Genomic DNA, 16,858 nt, shown 5'->3' on the forward strand with positions numbered 1-16,858 from the left:
TTCAACTTTATTTATCATTGGAGTGAAAGCTAGCATAGCTGCGCTTTGGGAACATTCATCTGGCAGTGTTGTGCAAAAGGGATTGCATCAGCAGAAAGACTGGAGTTGAGAAAACCACTTAGAGGTTATTTCATTCATCTTCTTGAGTTATAATAAGAGCTTGAATTAGGTTGGTTGCAGTGGAAATGGAAAGGAAGGCAGAATGTAAGACATTAGTATTTAATGAAGTTCATTTTATTTATTGAACCAGATTGAAAGCCCAAGGACAAATCATGGCTTTGACGTGGGTTTATAATCTATAAGAAAAATAATAATGTCCCTAGCACCCAGCATAGTGCCTGCCACTAGTATTACTTAACACTTAATAAATAAGGAATTAAATAAATATTTGCAGATTGCTTGATTGATGAATAATAGCAATTAATACCACCCGAGTACGCTCTGAATTGTGGGTAGGTGAGTGGGGGAAGGGTGAAATAAAGGACCCAACCTTATACTGGAATTGTTTATTTGGCAGTTAGACTATAATTGAGTCTTCTTATGACATGTTTGCTTGTGGCCTGGGATCCTTTATTACTGATTTCTAGGCTTACTGAAATCTGCCTTCTGAAGTATCTATTTTAATTTACTTGTATAATATAGATTTGCTACCAAAAATACCTTTAGACAAAAACAAATTTTATACTCAAATTCACCTTATTCATGGTACATACCTCCCCACAGGGATAAATGTAAGTGTTTGAAATATTTAACAGACTTCCCCACTCAACGATACTCAGAGGTACTGCAAACACTTTTTAAGATATTCACTAGGAAAATACAAGCTTATTAACACTATGATGCTCAATGGGCAATCCAAGCTATTGCCTTGGAAACTCAGTATTAAGTCCAGAGGGCTGAAGGCTAGATGAACCAAATAAATTGTCTTTTTTCTGTTATTTAAGCCCTATTTTGGGGAACCGACTTTCTCTTTGGTGGACTACATTAACAATACCTGTTTAGTCCCAGTGAGAATACATTTGTGCCTATTTTTGTTCTGACTCTGAGGCTATTCATTGAAGTTAAGATCTGGTCTTCCTTGCAGAATATTTAGATAGAAAGTGAATATGTAAAATATAAAAAAAAAAGTTATCCCTTAGAAAGGGCATTTATGGTTCCTGCATTCCTTAAAGTGTTAAGTGAGAAACCCAACCTTCCACAGGTATGGAGTATATTTATGGCACTTCCTATCTTCTTGTGGATACCTGTTCCCTGTGACCAAGCCACACGAAACAGACAATGGCAGCTGGCAGGTATGTTTACAAACATTAATTGGAAATTTTTGGTGGTGGTTGTTTTTCTTTCTTTAAAGGGTTGAAATCAGAGTTGAGTAAGAAGCCAGGTTTATGATGTACACAGCTTGATAAGAACCTGCCCGTGGGTATGTGGCTACTTGAATAAGCAATTTTTGGCGATAGAAGCACAAGGGGACAAATAGGAGTAGTTAGCAAGTAGGGGAAAGGGATACATGATCTGATTTGGTGGAGGAAGAAAAACATATTCCCAGACAGATTTGGAACCTAGTGCTGCCCATGCAGGGGCAGAGCTGAGGCAATCAACTGCTGTGAGCTTCTGTCACAGAAGAACAAGCAGGATGGCTGATACTCATAGTACCTTCTGGTACTGGATACCAGTCTGTCTCTCTGCCTGTCTGTCTCTGATTGTCTGTCTATCTGTCTGTCTCTCCCCCTCCTCTCTTTCTCTGTCTCTGTCTCTCCTTCTTCTCTCTCTCTCAGTCTCTCTCTCTCTTTGTCTCTCAGTCTCTCTCTGTCTCTCCATCTAAAGAAACAGAGACTAAGAGTAATATATCTAAAGTCACCAAATCATATACTTTTTTTGGCAGCTGGAATCTAGGCCACCAGCTATTTAGATGAGAGCTCTTTGCACTAGCTTTGTGACCAATGCATCATCCATATCCTTTGAGACACTTACAAAAGAAATCTGGTGTGTAGCTTCTCCTATCTGGCAGAGGTTTTCTTTCTAATAGGGGTTCCAGATTGTTATAAGATTAGGCCTGGTGGTCTTGAGACCACCGTGAGAGTCTCCCCTTAAGGAAGAATGAATCTTATAGAATGCATGCATGGGAACTATTGTTCTAAGATTAGGTTTGATGATCTTTCCTTAAGGGAGACTACAGGCTTACAGAACATATTCATGGAAAAATGTGGACAATAATATTTTTCAAATGTTGTACAGCTGTGTCCCCTAAATAATATTTTGCCTACCACCATCTTGTTTTTCTTTGTCATGCAAACCACAAAACTGATATTTTGTCTGCTACCAACTTGTTTTTCTCCCTAATATACAAATTTCCCAAATAATATTTTATCCTGAACCCTGATATGCAAAATGTCCAGCTCCAAGGAGGATCACTCAAAATCAGAGTATAAGAACTCTACTTTCAAAGGGGTACTTTGGAGAGCTCCACCACCTCCAGTGGGAGCACACTTTCTAATGGTGTATCCCCTTCCTGCTGAATGGACCATCTCCGTGCTCTCCAAAGAAGAGTTGCCTTATGTGAGTTATATTCTTATATAAGTGTGAATACCTGAATCGTATGTCAGATCCTTTTTCTCTTTCTCCTTCCCTTTCCTCCCATTATTAGCAATAAATCTTTGTACTGAACTGAGTCTCATTTTTTTACATATGATTATCAGCATCCAAACTTGTTTAGGGTCTGTTTTCCCCAACTTCTTTGGCTTATTCTCAGGTCTTTCTTCAAACATAAACTAGGAACCCACACTATTGACAGTCCTAACTATGTTAGGGGAGCATGCCATTGTGAGCCCCAGTAGTGGAAAGCAAGGGTCAATAGGCACCCCTCTGTCTGGCAAGTAGAGGCTACTAGGTGGTATAGTGGATAAAGCAAAGAACACAAGCCTGGAGTCAGGAAGACTCATCTTGAGTTCAAAACTGGCCTCAGACACTTGACACTTACTACCTGTGTGACCCTGGGCAAGTTCCTTAACTTCACTTGCCTTAGCTTCCTTATCTTCAAAATGAGCTGGAGGAGAAAATGGCAAACCAAGTGGGGTTAGGAAGAATCAGACGTGGCTGAAAAACTGAACAATTTGTCTTGCAAGAGTCATGTCACAAAATACAGACAATAATAAAGCAATAAACTATGTTAAAAGATAGCAACAATAATAATAGTGATGAGTCGATCAATAATCTTTCTGCAAAGAGCCTTCCTCCCAACAGCTCTAAGAAGTAGGTAGGGCAAGGGCAGTTATTCCCAGTTTATAGATGAGAAAACAAATTTAGAAAAATGATGGGATTTGCCCATTAGTACACAGTAACAGATGGTTCTCTTGGCTCCAAACCCAGCCTCCATTTTTTTCTACTATAGTGGTATTGATTATGAAGATGATCATTGTGATATTTTATTGTGATCACAAGATGATGCTGACAATGATGGAGTGACTATGAGGGTTAGGAGAAATTTTAGATCATGGGTAGTAATATTAAATAATAATAACTAGCATTTTTGTATTAAGGTTTCTTTTATATATATATATATATACACACACACACACACACACACACACACACACACACACACGCACATACTGCATTTGAGCTTTACAACAATGTTGTGAAATAGGTGTTAATTATCCTCATTTTGAGTGAGGCTCAGAGGGTTTGCCCATATTGTCCAGTTCACTCGATGAGAGATGTGTGGTTCAAATCCAGCTCTCTCTAAATCCATGCTAGGTGGCATTGTTGTCCTATCCAGGATGGATTCAATGCACTTTTTGGTTCAATATCATAGATTTAACTTGAACCGATTTCAGAGATCTTTTAGTCTGGTGATTCAAGTCTGACAATGTTACCAGCCCCCTATTCCTAATATAAATCAAATGATATATTGTGACCATGCTGGGAATTTGAAGCCTGGAGCTTTAGACAGTCTTTGAAACATAGACTGTGCCCTACCCTTCAACAAAGGACATAGAAGGAGGATTCCAGGAGTCCAAAGAAAGCAGCTTTGTATTGAGACACATTTTAAGAAAGGACAAAGCTTGCCTCTGATTCATGAACTGCTCCCATTTCTGATGGTGTTCAGAGGTTTCTTAGAAACAGGATTGATGAGGTTCTTCTGACAAACTAGGAAGAGAATAAATCATGCTCCTGGGGTATAGTTTCCAGAGAAGAAGGATCTAATGCCCCCAAATTGATGCTGTGAAAGTGGAACTTAAATCATGTAAATTGGAATCTTCGGTTCAGTAACTTGGGGGCTACGGTGCATGGTGAATTTGGCTGGAGACTCACAAATCTTGCACAAAGTTACCATAGCATCCACGTCACCATTAGGCTCAATTTTGCTCAGAGACAATGAAGTGAAATATCATGGCTTTCATTTGCTGTTGCAAGGTGGGAAATGCTAAAGAGGCTGACGCTGAATGATATCACAGATATTGGATTTGAAAGGAAAAAAGGGCTCAGGCTGAGGTAATATCTAGAATGGAAAGATTTGGAAAACTCAATGAAAGGAAGACTGAGACATCAGAAAAAAGGGATCCTCTTACTGGAACAGTCATGTTTAGTGTTTGGAATGCTTTACCATAAAATACAAAAGCTAGAGGAGACTTTATGGATAATTTACCATTTATTAGCTTGTGACCATAGGCAAGTCACTTAAAGTCTTTGGCCCTCAGTTTCCTTATGTGTAAGATAAAGGGTTCAGACTAAATAGCCTCTGACATTTTTTCCAACTCTAAATATATGAATATTTAGGAATGAATACGTATGCATATATATGATAGTGTGTGTGAGAAAGAGAAGGGAGAGAAGAGAGACAGAGATAGAGAGAATAGAAACACACACAGAGGGGGGGGGAGAAAGAGAGTGAAAGGGAGAGAGCGAAGAAAGAGAGAGAGAAGAGAGAGAAGAGAGAGAGGAGAGAGAGAGAGAGAGAGAGAGAGACAGACAGACAGACAGACAGACAGACAGACAGACACAGACAGGACAGAGAGTTTGCTGGTCTATGGGTAACAATCTTTATATATATACTGGTTGTTATTCTAAATATAATTTATATACTACACAGGATTCTTGGTCATAGAATTATAGATATGGGCCTAGCACTCTATCTACTGTTCCACCTAGACAAAATCTAAATGATGAAATTATTTGGAGTAAAACCTAAATAGTGGTATTTTCTCTTTAAGAGTTTAGATCATAATAGTGATCTTGAGGTAAGCTGGCCTGTTGATATTTCTATTTTAAAGAAGTGCAATATGTAGTTTGCTTTATCTGCAAATGGAGAATTATGTTTTCTTGGATAAATGGCTTCTGTCCTCAAACAATTGAAACTATTACATTTAAGACTTTAAGATCCATGCCCTGCTTTTCCTCTCTTTCTAATGAGAGTTTGCTGGATGATGAGGACGAACCAAGTGACTTTCAAAATCCCTTTCACGTCTGATATTCCATGATCTTTAATTAAGAAACAGTGCCGTCTAATGTCTTTTACTGCTCAATTATTCCTCTTATCTGTAAATTGGGTACTTAAATTATCTTTCATTCTCCTGTGACTCTTTTAGCATCAACTAAGTTTAGAAATCAAAGTTACTCAAGGAAAAGGAAGAACCAATAAGGATTTATATTAGCAAAGCTAGAGTTGTAGATGATAGAAAATGTTAAAAATGAGACATCACTGCACCATAAAGGTAATCTATTAATGAAATATAGATGAATGGATTTGTCTTTACTCAAATGTTGTATGGTGTATGGTAGTGACTAGATGTAGTTATTGGTTATTTGCCAATAGCAAATATAATTTTTTTCATATGTACACAAGAAATTGGCTTTTATTAAAATTGTTAATAAATAGAAAGTTTAAACAAAGTAATTATAAATTACAGTGGTAATGTCAATTACTTATTATTATAATGTCTGTGAGATATTCTAAACAAGCTTTTGTATTGTTCTCTACAATTGCTTCTTACCAGTGATAGTGGGGTGTATCTTTTGTGGCTGACTTAATGGAGGGCAAATTTAGATTCTTATCACATATGTCCCTTGATTTACCTCAGTTTCCTTAACTGTAAGTTGGTGACAGTAATTGCATCTACCGCCCAAGGTTATTATCCTCAGATAAAAGGAGATAAGATTTGTAAGAGTACTTAACCTTGTACCTGCTATGTGGGAGAGGCTGTAAACTTTTTCCTGTGCCCCTTATTCCTCCTTTATTCCCCTACTCTACCTTCAGATTATTTGAGATTCTTTTGGTCTGCATTGGCTTCTGAGCTGCTATAACAAGACTAGATCTTCTCATAACATTCTATAGCTACCATATAATATATTTGAAGTTTAATTTAAAGGGTTTTAAGAGCAAGAAAAATAGTTTTAAGATTTTTTCCTATTGAATCTTTTAGCCCTACATACACAGCAAGCTCCATACTACCTTACAAAATGGTATGGCTGAATTTAGCTTCTGAGAATTATCTTTCTTGCATGTTTCAGTCACATCAGGGAGCAGAGTTATGGGTAGATGGGTGGAAGTTAGACCAGACAGAGAGAATTCTCTGAAGTTTGTCCCAAGAAATGGAAAGCAGTTTAAGGGGGTAGATGAACTCTATCCTTAAAAAACTCCATGACCCAACCTAGACCCCATCTGTCGGCTCTGTGCTACAGATGGTGCTACAATTGCCCAGGAGAAATAACTTCATGGAGCATAAATTCATTAAATCCAAAATGTGAAAAAATCCTCAGATGAGATTGGTTGAACATTTTAAAAAGAAAAGATTTTCATAAGAGTGTAGCCTCAACAGCTAAGCTAGAATTCTATAAACAGACAGATGTTCAGCAATCTCCCAAAGCACTTGGTTCAATCAGCACCATCTCCCTGGTGCCACTTTTCTATGGGCCATATGGGGAGTTGGGACTTTTTTGCCAGGACTGAGGATGAAACTCACCCTGGGAGAGATTCTGGATTCTGCCATGGTGCAGAGCTCCATTTCACAAGAAGAGGTTTGAAATCATGTCAAGTACTTACCTTCACACTTCAGCAAGAAGTAGTCCATGTTGTGACTGAAGGATGCGCTGAAGTAAGTACAATTCTCAATCAATTCACAGGAGAGGCACTGTCTATTGTAGGTGCCTTCAGTGTCAGCACTGATAAAACAAAGACAGAGACAGAGAGTGAACAAAAACTGGGTAATTTAGCAGAAGGCAAATCTTCAATAGAGCTTCATGTTTTACAGGGAAAAAGGCCAAATCAATTAGTTAGCCATCCAAAGTCTTTCATAGTCTGGTTCCAAAATATTTTTTTCAAATGTCTCTCACATTACTATTGAAAGAGATAATTTCTCCAAGTAGACTGGATTTTTTCTCCCCTCCTCTTTTTCTTTCCTTCTGCAAACATGTATCTTGCACCTATAATGTACACATCACTACATTGGGCATTAAGAGATATGTAAATCAATGAGATGGGATCACTTCCCTCAAGGGACTAACAATCTACTTAGTCTCCAAATGCATTATTTGCTTTCCTGCTGCCCTTCACCTTTGTTCATAGTATTATTGGGAGCAAATGTGCTGAACCTGGAGATGTGCCTCTCTCTTTATTTTTTCCATTAAAATCATTCTTAGAAGTTAAGTCTAAATATTGCCTATTCCATACAGACTTCCTCAATTTTTCAAGTCACAAGTGACTCCTTAATACCATCTCATATGCAATTTCACATCCTTAATTTCCAGCAATAGCTTCTATCTCTATCTGCAGCATTGCAGTCCTTGTCATTGATAAAAATTATAGAACTATGTTGAGGAAGAGCATTCAGTAAACTGCATTAGGTGGAAGGAAGGCACTGAGCAAACAGATTTACCAAAGGGCTGAGGAACATCAGCCTGGGCACTGCATTAAGACTCATGCAATATCAGGAGGCAAAAATTAAGCCTCTTTTCACATTGATTGCATCCTCTGTAGGGGGTTTATAAGAAGGCATGGATAGGAATCATGCAAGAGAAGACATGGATGGGGCTCTGATTTTTACCAGCATTTCTCAGGACCCCCATAGACTCTTCGGATTTATCAAGGACTGCAAAGCCTTTTTATTTATGTGGTTAATATCTATCATATTGGAAATTAAAATGGATAAAATTTAAAAATATTTATTAATTCATTAAAAACAATAATTAGACCTATTACATGTAAAAATAAATATATTTTTGTGAAAATGACTATTATCTAAACTGAGAAAATTTAGAGAGAAGAGGGACATTCTTTTACTTATTTTTGAAAATCTATTTAATATTTAGTTTAACAGAAGACAGATGAATTCTTGTATTTGCTTTTGCATTCAATCTGTTGAAGTATGTTGTTTTGAGTGAAGCATAAGAAGAAAATATGGTTTCCCAAATATGTGTAGTTGGAAGGAGTATTTTAATAGGCAAAAAATGTCAGTATTGTAATGAAAATTGTTTGAACCTCAAGGACCCTGGGAAAAGGTCTCTGCCCCCTCCCCCAGGTTTGAAGACCACTTTGACAACCCTTGATCTATACCAGTGGAAGGATCTTCCAAAATTATGAAATGACATTCAATTCCCCATGAAGCCAGTGTATGCCTATCTGAGGCCATCGTTTATGTTCTGGATTTATAGATTGTTTAGAGATGGGCTGACCCTTCTGGGATCATGTCTTAAAATTATCTTTGTATTTTTCCCATTGCCTAGCACTATTCTTTGCATATGGTAGGTGCTTTAGCAAATGGCTATTAGATGAGTGTATCCAATCATTTGAAAGTGACCCTAACATTCTCTCAGTAGGGTACCACATTTTCCTAATTAGGACTGATGATGTTCTTGCTGGGTACTGTTGGCTTCCTTCAAAGTGGCTGATAGAAAGTTTAGACAGTCAGTGTCTGGGTCTATTATTTCACCTACAGTTGTTTATTAGGAATCAGAGCAAGAATGGCAACTTTAATACTACACCCTATTTAAGACTACACCTTTAAGACTAACCCTATTTCTCAGTCAAAAACTCTCCAAAGAGAGAGTGGGAGGAGATCACAAAAGTTAGAGCTTTATGAAACCTTAGAGAAAACCTTGTCAAAGACACTCATTTTAATGATAGGGAACTTGTAAAAAATAAGATAGGATCATCTCTAAAGTCCCTTCCAAGTTATATTCAACAAGCCTTCAAGAATTAAATGGTTTTCACCCAAGGTTATAAAGAAACCTTCCAGGGCAACTAGAAACCTGGACTCCTGGGGTTAACATTTTTCCCACTACGCTCCCAATATCTCACTAATAAATATCCAAATAAGACTAAAATAACAGTTCTTTAATAAAAGGCAATCAGAGTACTGGACGACATCGAATTATTAGGAGAATAGGGAAAATGAGGAGAAAAAGCTACTTGAAGAGGAAAAAATATATGCAAAGGGAAGAAAGTTCAAAATCATACCTATACAAATGTCGTCTTCTAGGCTCATCTTCCGTGCTCAGGAAATAACTGCAGAAACAAAATAAAGTCAACACAATTAGATTTGTAAGGAACCTTAGATCTCTAGTCCAACTTCCTCATTTTATAGATGAGAGATCTGTGGCATAGGGAAGTAAATGCTTTGCTTAATATCATATAGGCAGTCAGGATCAAAACCAGTATTCCAGCTAAAGTTCTCTTATTTGATACAGAGAACAGCAGATGCCAGAACTAGCATTTTTTTCAACATACCATGACTTGGGCACATTGAGCTAAAATGCCTACAAGACACACAGAAGATGATGTCTTGTAAGCAATTAGTTTTGTAGAACTGGAATTTAGGAAATAGTTGCCAAAGTCAGGGGATGTTCTATAATACCACACTACCAACTCCAAGAATTTTTTGAGTATTTCTCTCAGGACATGAAACATATCATTTTACCTTTCACATAGACAGTGCACTAGAGAGAGAAGACAGAATGATGTAGTCCTGGACTGAGCATCAGGAGATTGGGGTCTCCTATTTTTTCTATTGTATTACCTGTGTGATTTTGGGCAAATCACTTCAACTATTCAGGGAATAAAATAAATGGGGTTGAATGATATGATTGCTTTCTAGTTCTCTATTACAGTATTTTATGCTTGTGTATAATAATATAATACAACATTATATTATTACTATAATCTCATATATTAATATTATATTATTTTGTAATAATATAATCTTTTATGCTCTGACTATGCAAACTTGTGAAGATACTCTAAGATGCATCCAGAAATGGTCAGAACAGGTATAGGATTAGGTGAGTATGGGACTGCTCTTTGCCCTATGAAATGGGTAACTGTGGGAAATGTAATATTCTTTTTATTTCTAGTATAAATTTATAATAGGAATTAATATTAAAATATTAATTGATTAACAATATTAACAAACATACTAGGAATTAATAGTTGATAAAGCATCAGGACTGGAGTTGGGAGGAGGTGAATTCAAATCTGGATTCAGACACTTTTTAGTTGAGTGAGCCACAATTGCCCAGTCTTTGCTACTTTTCTATCTTGGGACTAATATTAAGACAGAAGGTCAGGGTTTAAAAAAAAAAGAACTCTGGAAAATGGAATAAGCTGTCTTTGGAAGGCAGAGAGCAAGCATCTGAACAGTGCTTGTGTACAGCTCGAGACTGTACAACCATCTGTCAGGGATGAGAAGTGGAACAAGATGACCTTTGGCAGTATATCTCCCTCAGCTCTAGGATTATGGGATTCTGAATGCAATTTGCCCTTTTATACATACTGAGCAGGTTCTGCAGGTGATGTAGGATCCCTCAAGAAAGATCAGCTGAACCTGTAATCACTCAAGAGTGCCTCATGGGGGTCCCCTTTGGGGGGCAGGAAGGGCCCTGGCAAATGATAATAAGGTTGAGAGTCCTTTACAAATGCATGGAACTTGCTTCAGAAGGGCTGCCCAAGGTAATCACTAGCTTTCTATATGCTAATTGTTCCAGGAAAGTGGAAATGTTTAATTATATGTTTTATTTAATGTGTCTTTTAGGGCAGACATACAACTATTATTATCTTGATTTGAACTAAATTGGACTAGGTGGGAGAAGTGGCAATCATCTCAGTCCTGGACATCTTCCAGGTAGCAGAAAGAACCGAAAGCTGAAATTTGTTCACTCTCACTGGAAATAATCCCATCAATGGTTACTAAACTTTTCTCTCTCTGCCCCTAAACTGGATCCTAATAAGGTATCTGGCTCATAAGGAACTAAAATAGGTAGGACACATTTCTAAAAAATGAAAATCACAGTTTAACCTGTTTCAGACCCTACTTATGTGACCTTGGGGAAAACACTTAAATTTTCTCAGCTTCAGTTACCTAATCTGTGAAAAGGAGACAATAATGGCAATTATCTCCCAGAGTTATTAAAAGAATCAAACTACATACCATATGTTAAGGACTTTGCAAACCTTAAAGAGTCATATCAGTGATAGCTGCTATTATTATTGTCCAATTCAATGTGGCCACATTTTAGTTTTTTGGTTTTTTTTTCCCCAGTAGCTTCAGAAAGGTAAAAAAAGTTGATAGAAGTGGCTGCCACCTTGATCAAAATGGTTGATGACTAGCTAGAGCTTTCTCAGGATATTCCTTCTGGTAGGAGGAAGTTGCATTGCTCTTGTCATCACCACAATCATGGTTGCCTGGCTCATTATACTGCACTTATGGAGCATTATGTGTTGCATGGAGGTCAAGCAGGAGTCTTGCATGGGAACTCTATGAAAGAACAGTAGTGTGGTGGCTTTCCTTGTGGATCTTACTGGTGTGTTGTGGGTGTCCATGAAGTTCTAGGGATCAGGCTGTGCTGTGAGTGGTTCAAAGTCTTAGATACTTAAGACACTGAAGAGCTGAATGATGTTTCCTTGGTACTGCTCAGCAAGAACTCTGATTTTGAAAGCCCCTCCTGAGACCCTCCACATTTGTTAGAGTTAAGAAGAGATCATTAAGTTGAAGAGGGGAGAAAAAACTCTCTATGTTAATTCAATAAGTCAGATATCATGGGCAGTAGCAGAAAAGACATATTAAGAACACTAACAATGGAGAAAAACTCACAGGAGACAACATTCAAGGAGAGGGAGTAGCAATAATTTTCAGTCTCAAATGTCCAGACACAAATGCAGAGTGTAACAGTCCAAAACAAAGAGAACTAGACATCTTAATGCAGGGAGATGAATTCTACTTTGCACATATTACAGAATCACAGAATTCTGAGATTTGAAAGGGATTCTAATATCCACCTAATCCAACCCATATCTGAATTGAATCTATATTACAACAAAATCAATCACTGATACATATGTGGCTCAAAACTGGGATATAACAATGGAGGAGTATATCTTATTCAAAAGGAATGAATTCAACGAAAGGGGTAGGGCAGTATGTATAAAAAAGATGTACTGCTATGAGGAAATTAACAAACTATGAAATAAAAGGATTTGGGTTAGAGTTAATTGAGAGAAAAATAAAATCTACTTTGTCTTGAAGATATGCTTACTACATACCACTTGACCAGAAGGAGGAAGTGAATCATGAAATTTGGAAACAAATCATAAGACTGGCATAAATCTGTTGTATAACCATGAGAGAGGTTTTATCTATCTATCAGGTGGAGCTTTCTGCTAAAAGCCATACAGCTAAACATCCCTTTACTTGCCTTGATTTTTACTTTTCAAAAGGTGGAGGAAAGGAGAAGAAAGACTGTGGTTTTTTAATTTTTAAAAATACAATTATAAATTTAATAATCACTGACAAAACAACCAAGTAAGCATATAAAACAAAGCAAAAAATCTTAAATAAAACCAACAACACTTAACAAAGTAAAACATAATGAATAAGTAGCAAGTAAGCAAAAGTCATTTCTTCCAAGATTATCTAAAGTAAACCTTTCTGTTTTGTTTTGTTATAGTCAGTGTGCATGTAATAATGCTGTAGTTTATCACATTTTCCATCACTTAATGTCTTTTTATATTTTTGTATGTTTCAGATGATATTTAATGGTGTTATAATATTCTATTATGTTAATATGTAACAATTTATTCAGCTATTCTCCAAATGTGGGGTATATAGGCTGTTTTACCTTTTCTTTGGCTATTACAAATAAAGTTACAATGACTATTTTTTTTTGGCACATAGAGGCCCCATTTTCCTTATTATGGTATTTTTAGAATAAAATCCTAGGAATGGAATTGTTAGACCAAAAGGTACCATTTTTGTGATTCAAATTGCCTGCTGCAATATAATTTTCCAAAATATCTGCACTAGTTTTTAGCCTCACTCTCTAATGATGTAGAAGGGTATCCATTTGCCTGAATTAATTCCCCTCAATCTGACTTTTCTTATTGACAATTATTTGTTCAAACCCTTGCCTATTGGAACTTCACAATCACTTCAGTAACAAATCCAACCTAGGAGCAGCCAGGCTCAGTGTTCAGAGTGCCAGGTTGGAGTCAAGAGGACCTGGATACAAATCTAGCCTTAGGCACTTCCTAATTGTGTCCTGGACAAGTCACTTCACCCCATTTACATAGTTGTTGCTTATCTGTCTTGAAGTTGTTACTAAGACAGAAAGTAGGGTTCAAACCCTTCCCTCCAACAAAACTCAGATCTCCTTTGCTCTGGATGAGGATTATTCTTCCCACCTTGTACATAACTTTCTAATCACTGGCCCTGCCGTGTGAGATGTGTGACGTTCAAATAAATGGTAGGTGGGAGGGTTTGGTCTAAAATTTTAGTTGGGAGGGATAGCATGCTGTCAAAAATGAAATTCTGCTAACACAGATGTCTCCAGTGGAGAAGAAAAGGAATGCCTTTCTAAGGAAACTGATGTGGCTACCCAGGAAACTCCAAGCTTAGGTTTAAAAAAGACATCTATAGAAGATGAAAGCATGGTCAGGTAACAGGATCCATATGAAACAATGACACAGATATTTAACAATAATGTTACAAATGCCAAATTCCAGGTGAGCTGAAGCTTCCTATGACTACTAAGAACAATATAACTGCCTAAGATTCCCTGGAGACCAGAGGAAAAGCAAAAAAGGGAAATAATTTTCTCTGAGTGGTTGGGTTAATGATAACAGATGACAATATGGTGGGAGTGGGTAGAGGGTGTTACTTTTTCTTACTCTTGACAGGAGAAAAGCCATTTTAGAATAAGCCTTAATTTCAGGGATGGCAGCCACATCCAACTCCTATGTTTTTATTTCCCTCTATTCTAACCCAAAATAAGGAGTCTGATCTGTCTCAGGCAGCAAGACCAATGCCAGACTAGCATATTAAGTAGCTCCTAGCTTCCTTCCTGGAACACAATAAACGGTTCCCAAAGCCAGGAGCAGATTGTGAACTCAAAATGAATATTTTTTTTTCTTATTCTATAAATACCTGTGGGAAATGGGTGACATTAAAAAGTCAGTTTGCCCTTCTCTATAGGTTAACCCATACTTTTTCATGCCATGGCTCATAATTATGGATGAAATAAAACTTTTCACTGACTCACACTTTACATTGTGGCACAGTGGATAAAACATTAGGGAGGAGAACTGAGTTCAATTTGGCCTCAGATATTGATAAGATGTGTAAGCCCCTCCACATTACATAACTTCTGTTTGTATCAGTTTTCTTATCTATTAAATGGGGATAATAATAGCAAGCACCTAACTCCCAAGATTGTTATGATTAAATGACATAATAACTGTAAAACGTTTAACAGAGTGCTTGACACACAGTAGGTCCTTAACGAATATTAAGTATTAGAGAGAAGGAAGAGTTACTCAAGTCTTACTCTGCTTCATTTTTGTCTAAAAAGGAAAATAATCTTCAGACTAAATATGGACATGAATAATTAATTTGCAAATTAAATTTCAGAATATTGTAAAGGATGATAAGAAAATATCACATTGTGAATAACTGCTTTAATGAGGTTTATGTAAGCAGGCTTGGATGAATTGTTACCAAATGTTCTGAATGAATTTGCTGAAGTGAATGCTTAATTGTGATCTTTTTTTTGAGAAAATGCATGATCTTCCAAAAAACAAAGAGAGATGAAAATACACATAGGTGGTCTTGATTTCTGAAAAAAAGAAAGGAGAAATGTTCTTTTATCTAACAAGATAGCAAATTTCACTTTAAGATGGGACAAAATTCTAGAACCCAACTATTAAAAGAAGCAGTAGTTACAATGAAATAGCAATAAAAATAAATGCTACTAGAATAAATGAGTTTCCTTTTTTTTTTTAAATAGGAGCTACTAGATTGGGAGATGAAGGCAATGATGTACAAATAAACCTGGCTTCCAGGAAGTCACTCAGAAACGTCTTTCACACATCTTGTAGACCAGCCAGAGAGATATTGGTTGAATCAGTTGGAAGGGTCCAAAATGAGTTCAATAACCAGACCTAAGGAGTCACAATTAATGAAGTATTGCTTCTCTAAAGGCATTGGTATGTGGCATGTTTCAGGTAGATTTCCTTGGCCCTGTCTTGGTCAACTTGCATACCAATTGTTTTAACTAAGGCATAAATAGCATACTTATAAGATTTGTGGATGATACATAGCTGAAAGGAATAATTAAATATTGAAGGTCACAGCTGGGATTCAAAAATATCTCAACAGGGTGGACTGTGGGGCCAAAGCTAGTAAAATGAAATTTATTAGGAATACATTTAATAGTCTTAAATATGGTTTAAAAAATAGCCTCCCAAGAAGAAGACTGGAAAGGGGAAGGTTAAGAAGTTAATCTGAAAATAAATTTCTAGGTGGAGAGTTAGGCTGCAAAGTCATTAAAAATTAACTGTGATAAGAGAGTCCCCCAAATTTGATACAATCTTAGGCTGCATTAAGAATGGGATAAGAAAGTGTCAAGGATGACAGAAATGAAATTACTATAGCATTCTGCCCTGGTCAGATCACTGGTAGGGTATCCTTTTTAGAGCTAGGCAACATATTTTAGGAAGGATATGTACACTGGATGAATGCACTGAAGGGCAATCAGGATGGTGAGAATATAGGAAATTATCTCATAGAAGGTTCAATTCAAAGATCCAGGGATCATAGCAAAATAGAAAGGATTTTAGAGCTGGAATGGATGAGGAGAATTCTGGAGGTCATCAGGTTCAATTCCTTCACTGTATAGATGAATAAATTGCTTAAGTCAGGGAATTAAAGGACTTACCAAAGATTTTACGACAAAATAGTTGACTTGGGATTTGAATTTAGACCCAATTCTTAATCTAGAACTCTTTCCTGTCTTATGCCATGGTTGAGAAGATTGAAACCCTTTTAAATAGGGAGAGTTAGAGAGGTTCCTTAAACAGATACCTCTCAGAAAGGAAAAGACCTGGAGGTGTACCTCAGTGGGTGACCATGAATTATTGAAGGGTATATGAAGGTACTAGTGGGAAAGGATACATGGAAAAGAAGAGTAGAAAAGGGATCAAAGCCAAGTTTTATCTATTATATTCCAACTCATTGATGGCCTTGAGAGTTTGAAGTGTCTAGATTTCGGAAAGGTTCAATCTACAACCTTTTGAATAAAGAAAATTCTTATGTGTGACCATGACTTTGAGCAATCAAATAAAAGCCTCTGAGACTCCCAAGTTCTACATCTGCCATTGGCCTCTCTGTTAGAAGATACCTCTCTGACTTTCCTCAACCAAGGTCCAATTTTGTGATTTCAAATGATGGCATTTGCAGTATCATTATGGGAACTGTAATGCCATTTTTGGAGGAGCATGAAGGGATCATAGAGAACTTGGTCAATGTCCACCAAAGTATGTTTGTTCTTATACACTATATTTTTCCTGCATGACACAAAAGCACCAACTCTACCTATA

At 36.9% G+C, this 16,858-nt stretch overlaps 1 protein-coding gene across 1 annotated transcript in view; it reads right to left on the bottom strand.

Moving 5' to 3' along the window:
- Positions 1-16,858, bottom strand: part of DPP6 (dipeptidyl peptidase like 6) — a 993,205-nt gene that overhangs the window by 118,713 nt on the left and 857,634 nt on the right. The window contains exons 15-16 of the mRNA XM_044677974.1: positions 9,452-9,499; positions 7,040-7,158 (exon numbers count right to left, since the gene is read on the bottom strand). Of these exons, the coding sequence (XP_044533909.1) occupies positions 7,040-7,158; positions 9,452-9,499 (167 nt within the window). The remainder of the gene's footprint in view (positions 1-7,039; positions 7,159-9,451; positions 9,500-16,858) is intronic.

This window comes from Gracilinanus agilis, chromosome 5, assembly GCF_016433145.1.
Source record: "Gracilinanus agilis isolate LMUSP501 chromosome 5, AgileGrace, whole genome shotgun sequence".
In the NCBI taxonomy this organism is placed as follows: domain Eukaryota; kingdom Metazoa; phylum Chordata; class Mammalia; order Didelphimorphia; family Didelphidae; genus Gracilinanus; species Gracilinanus agilis.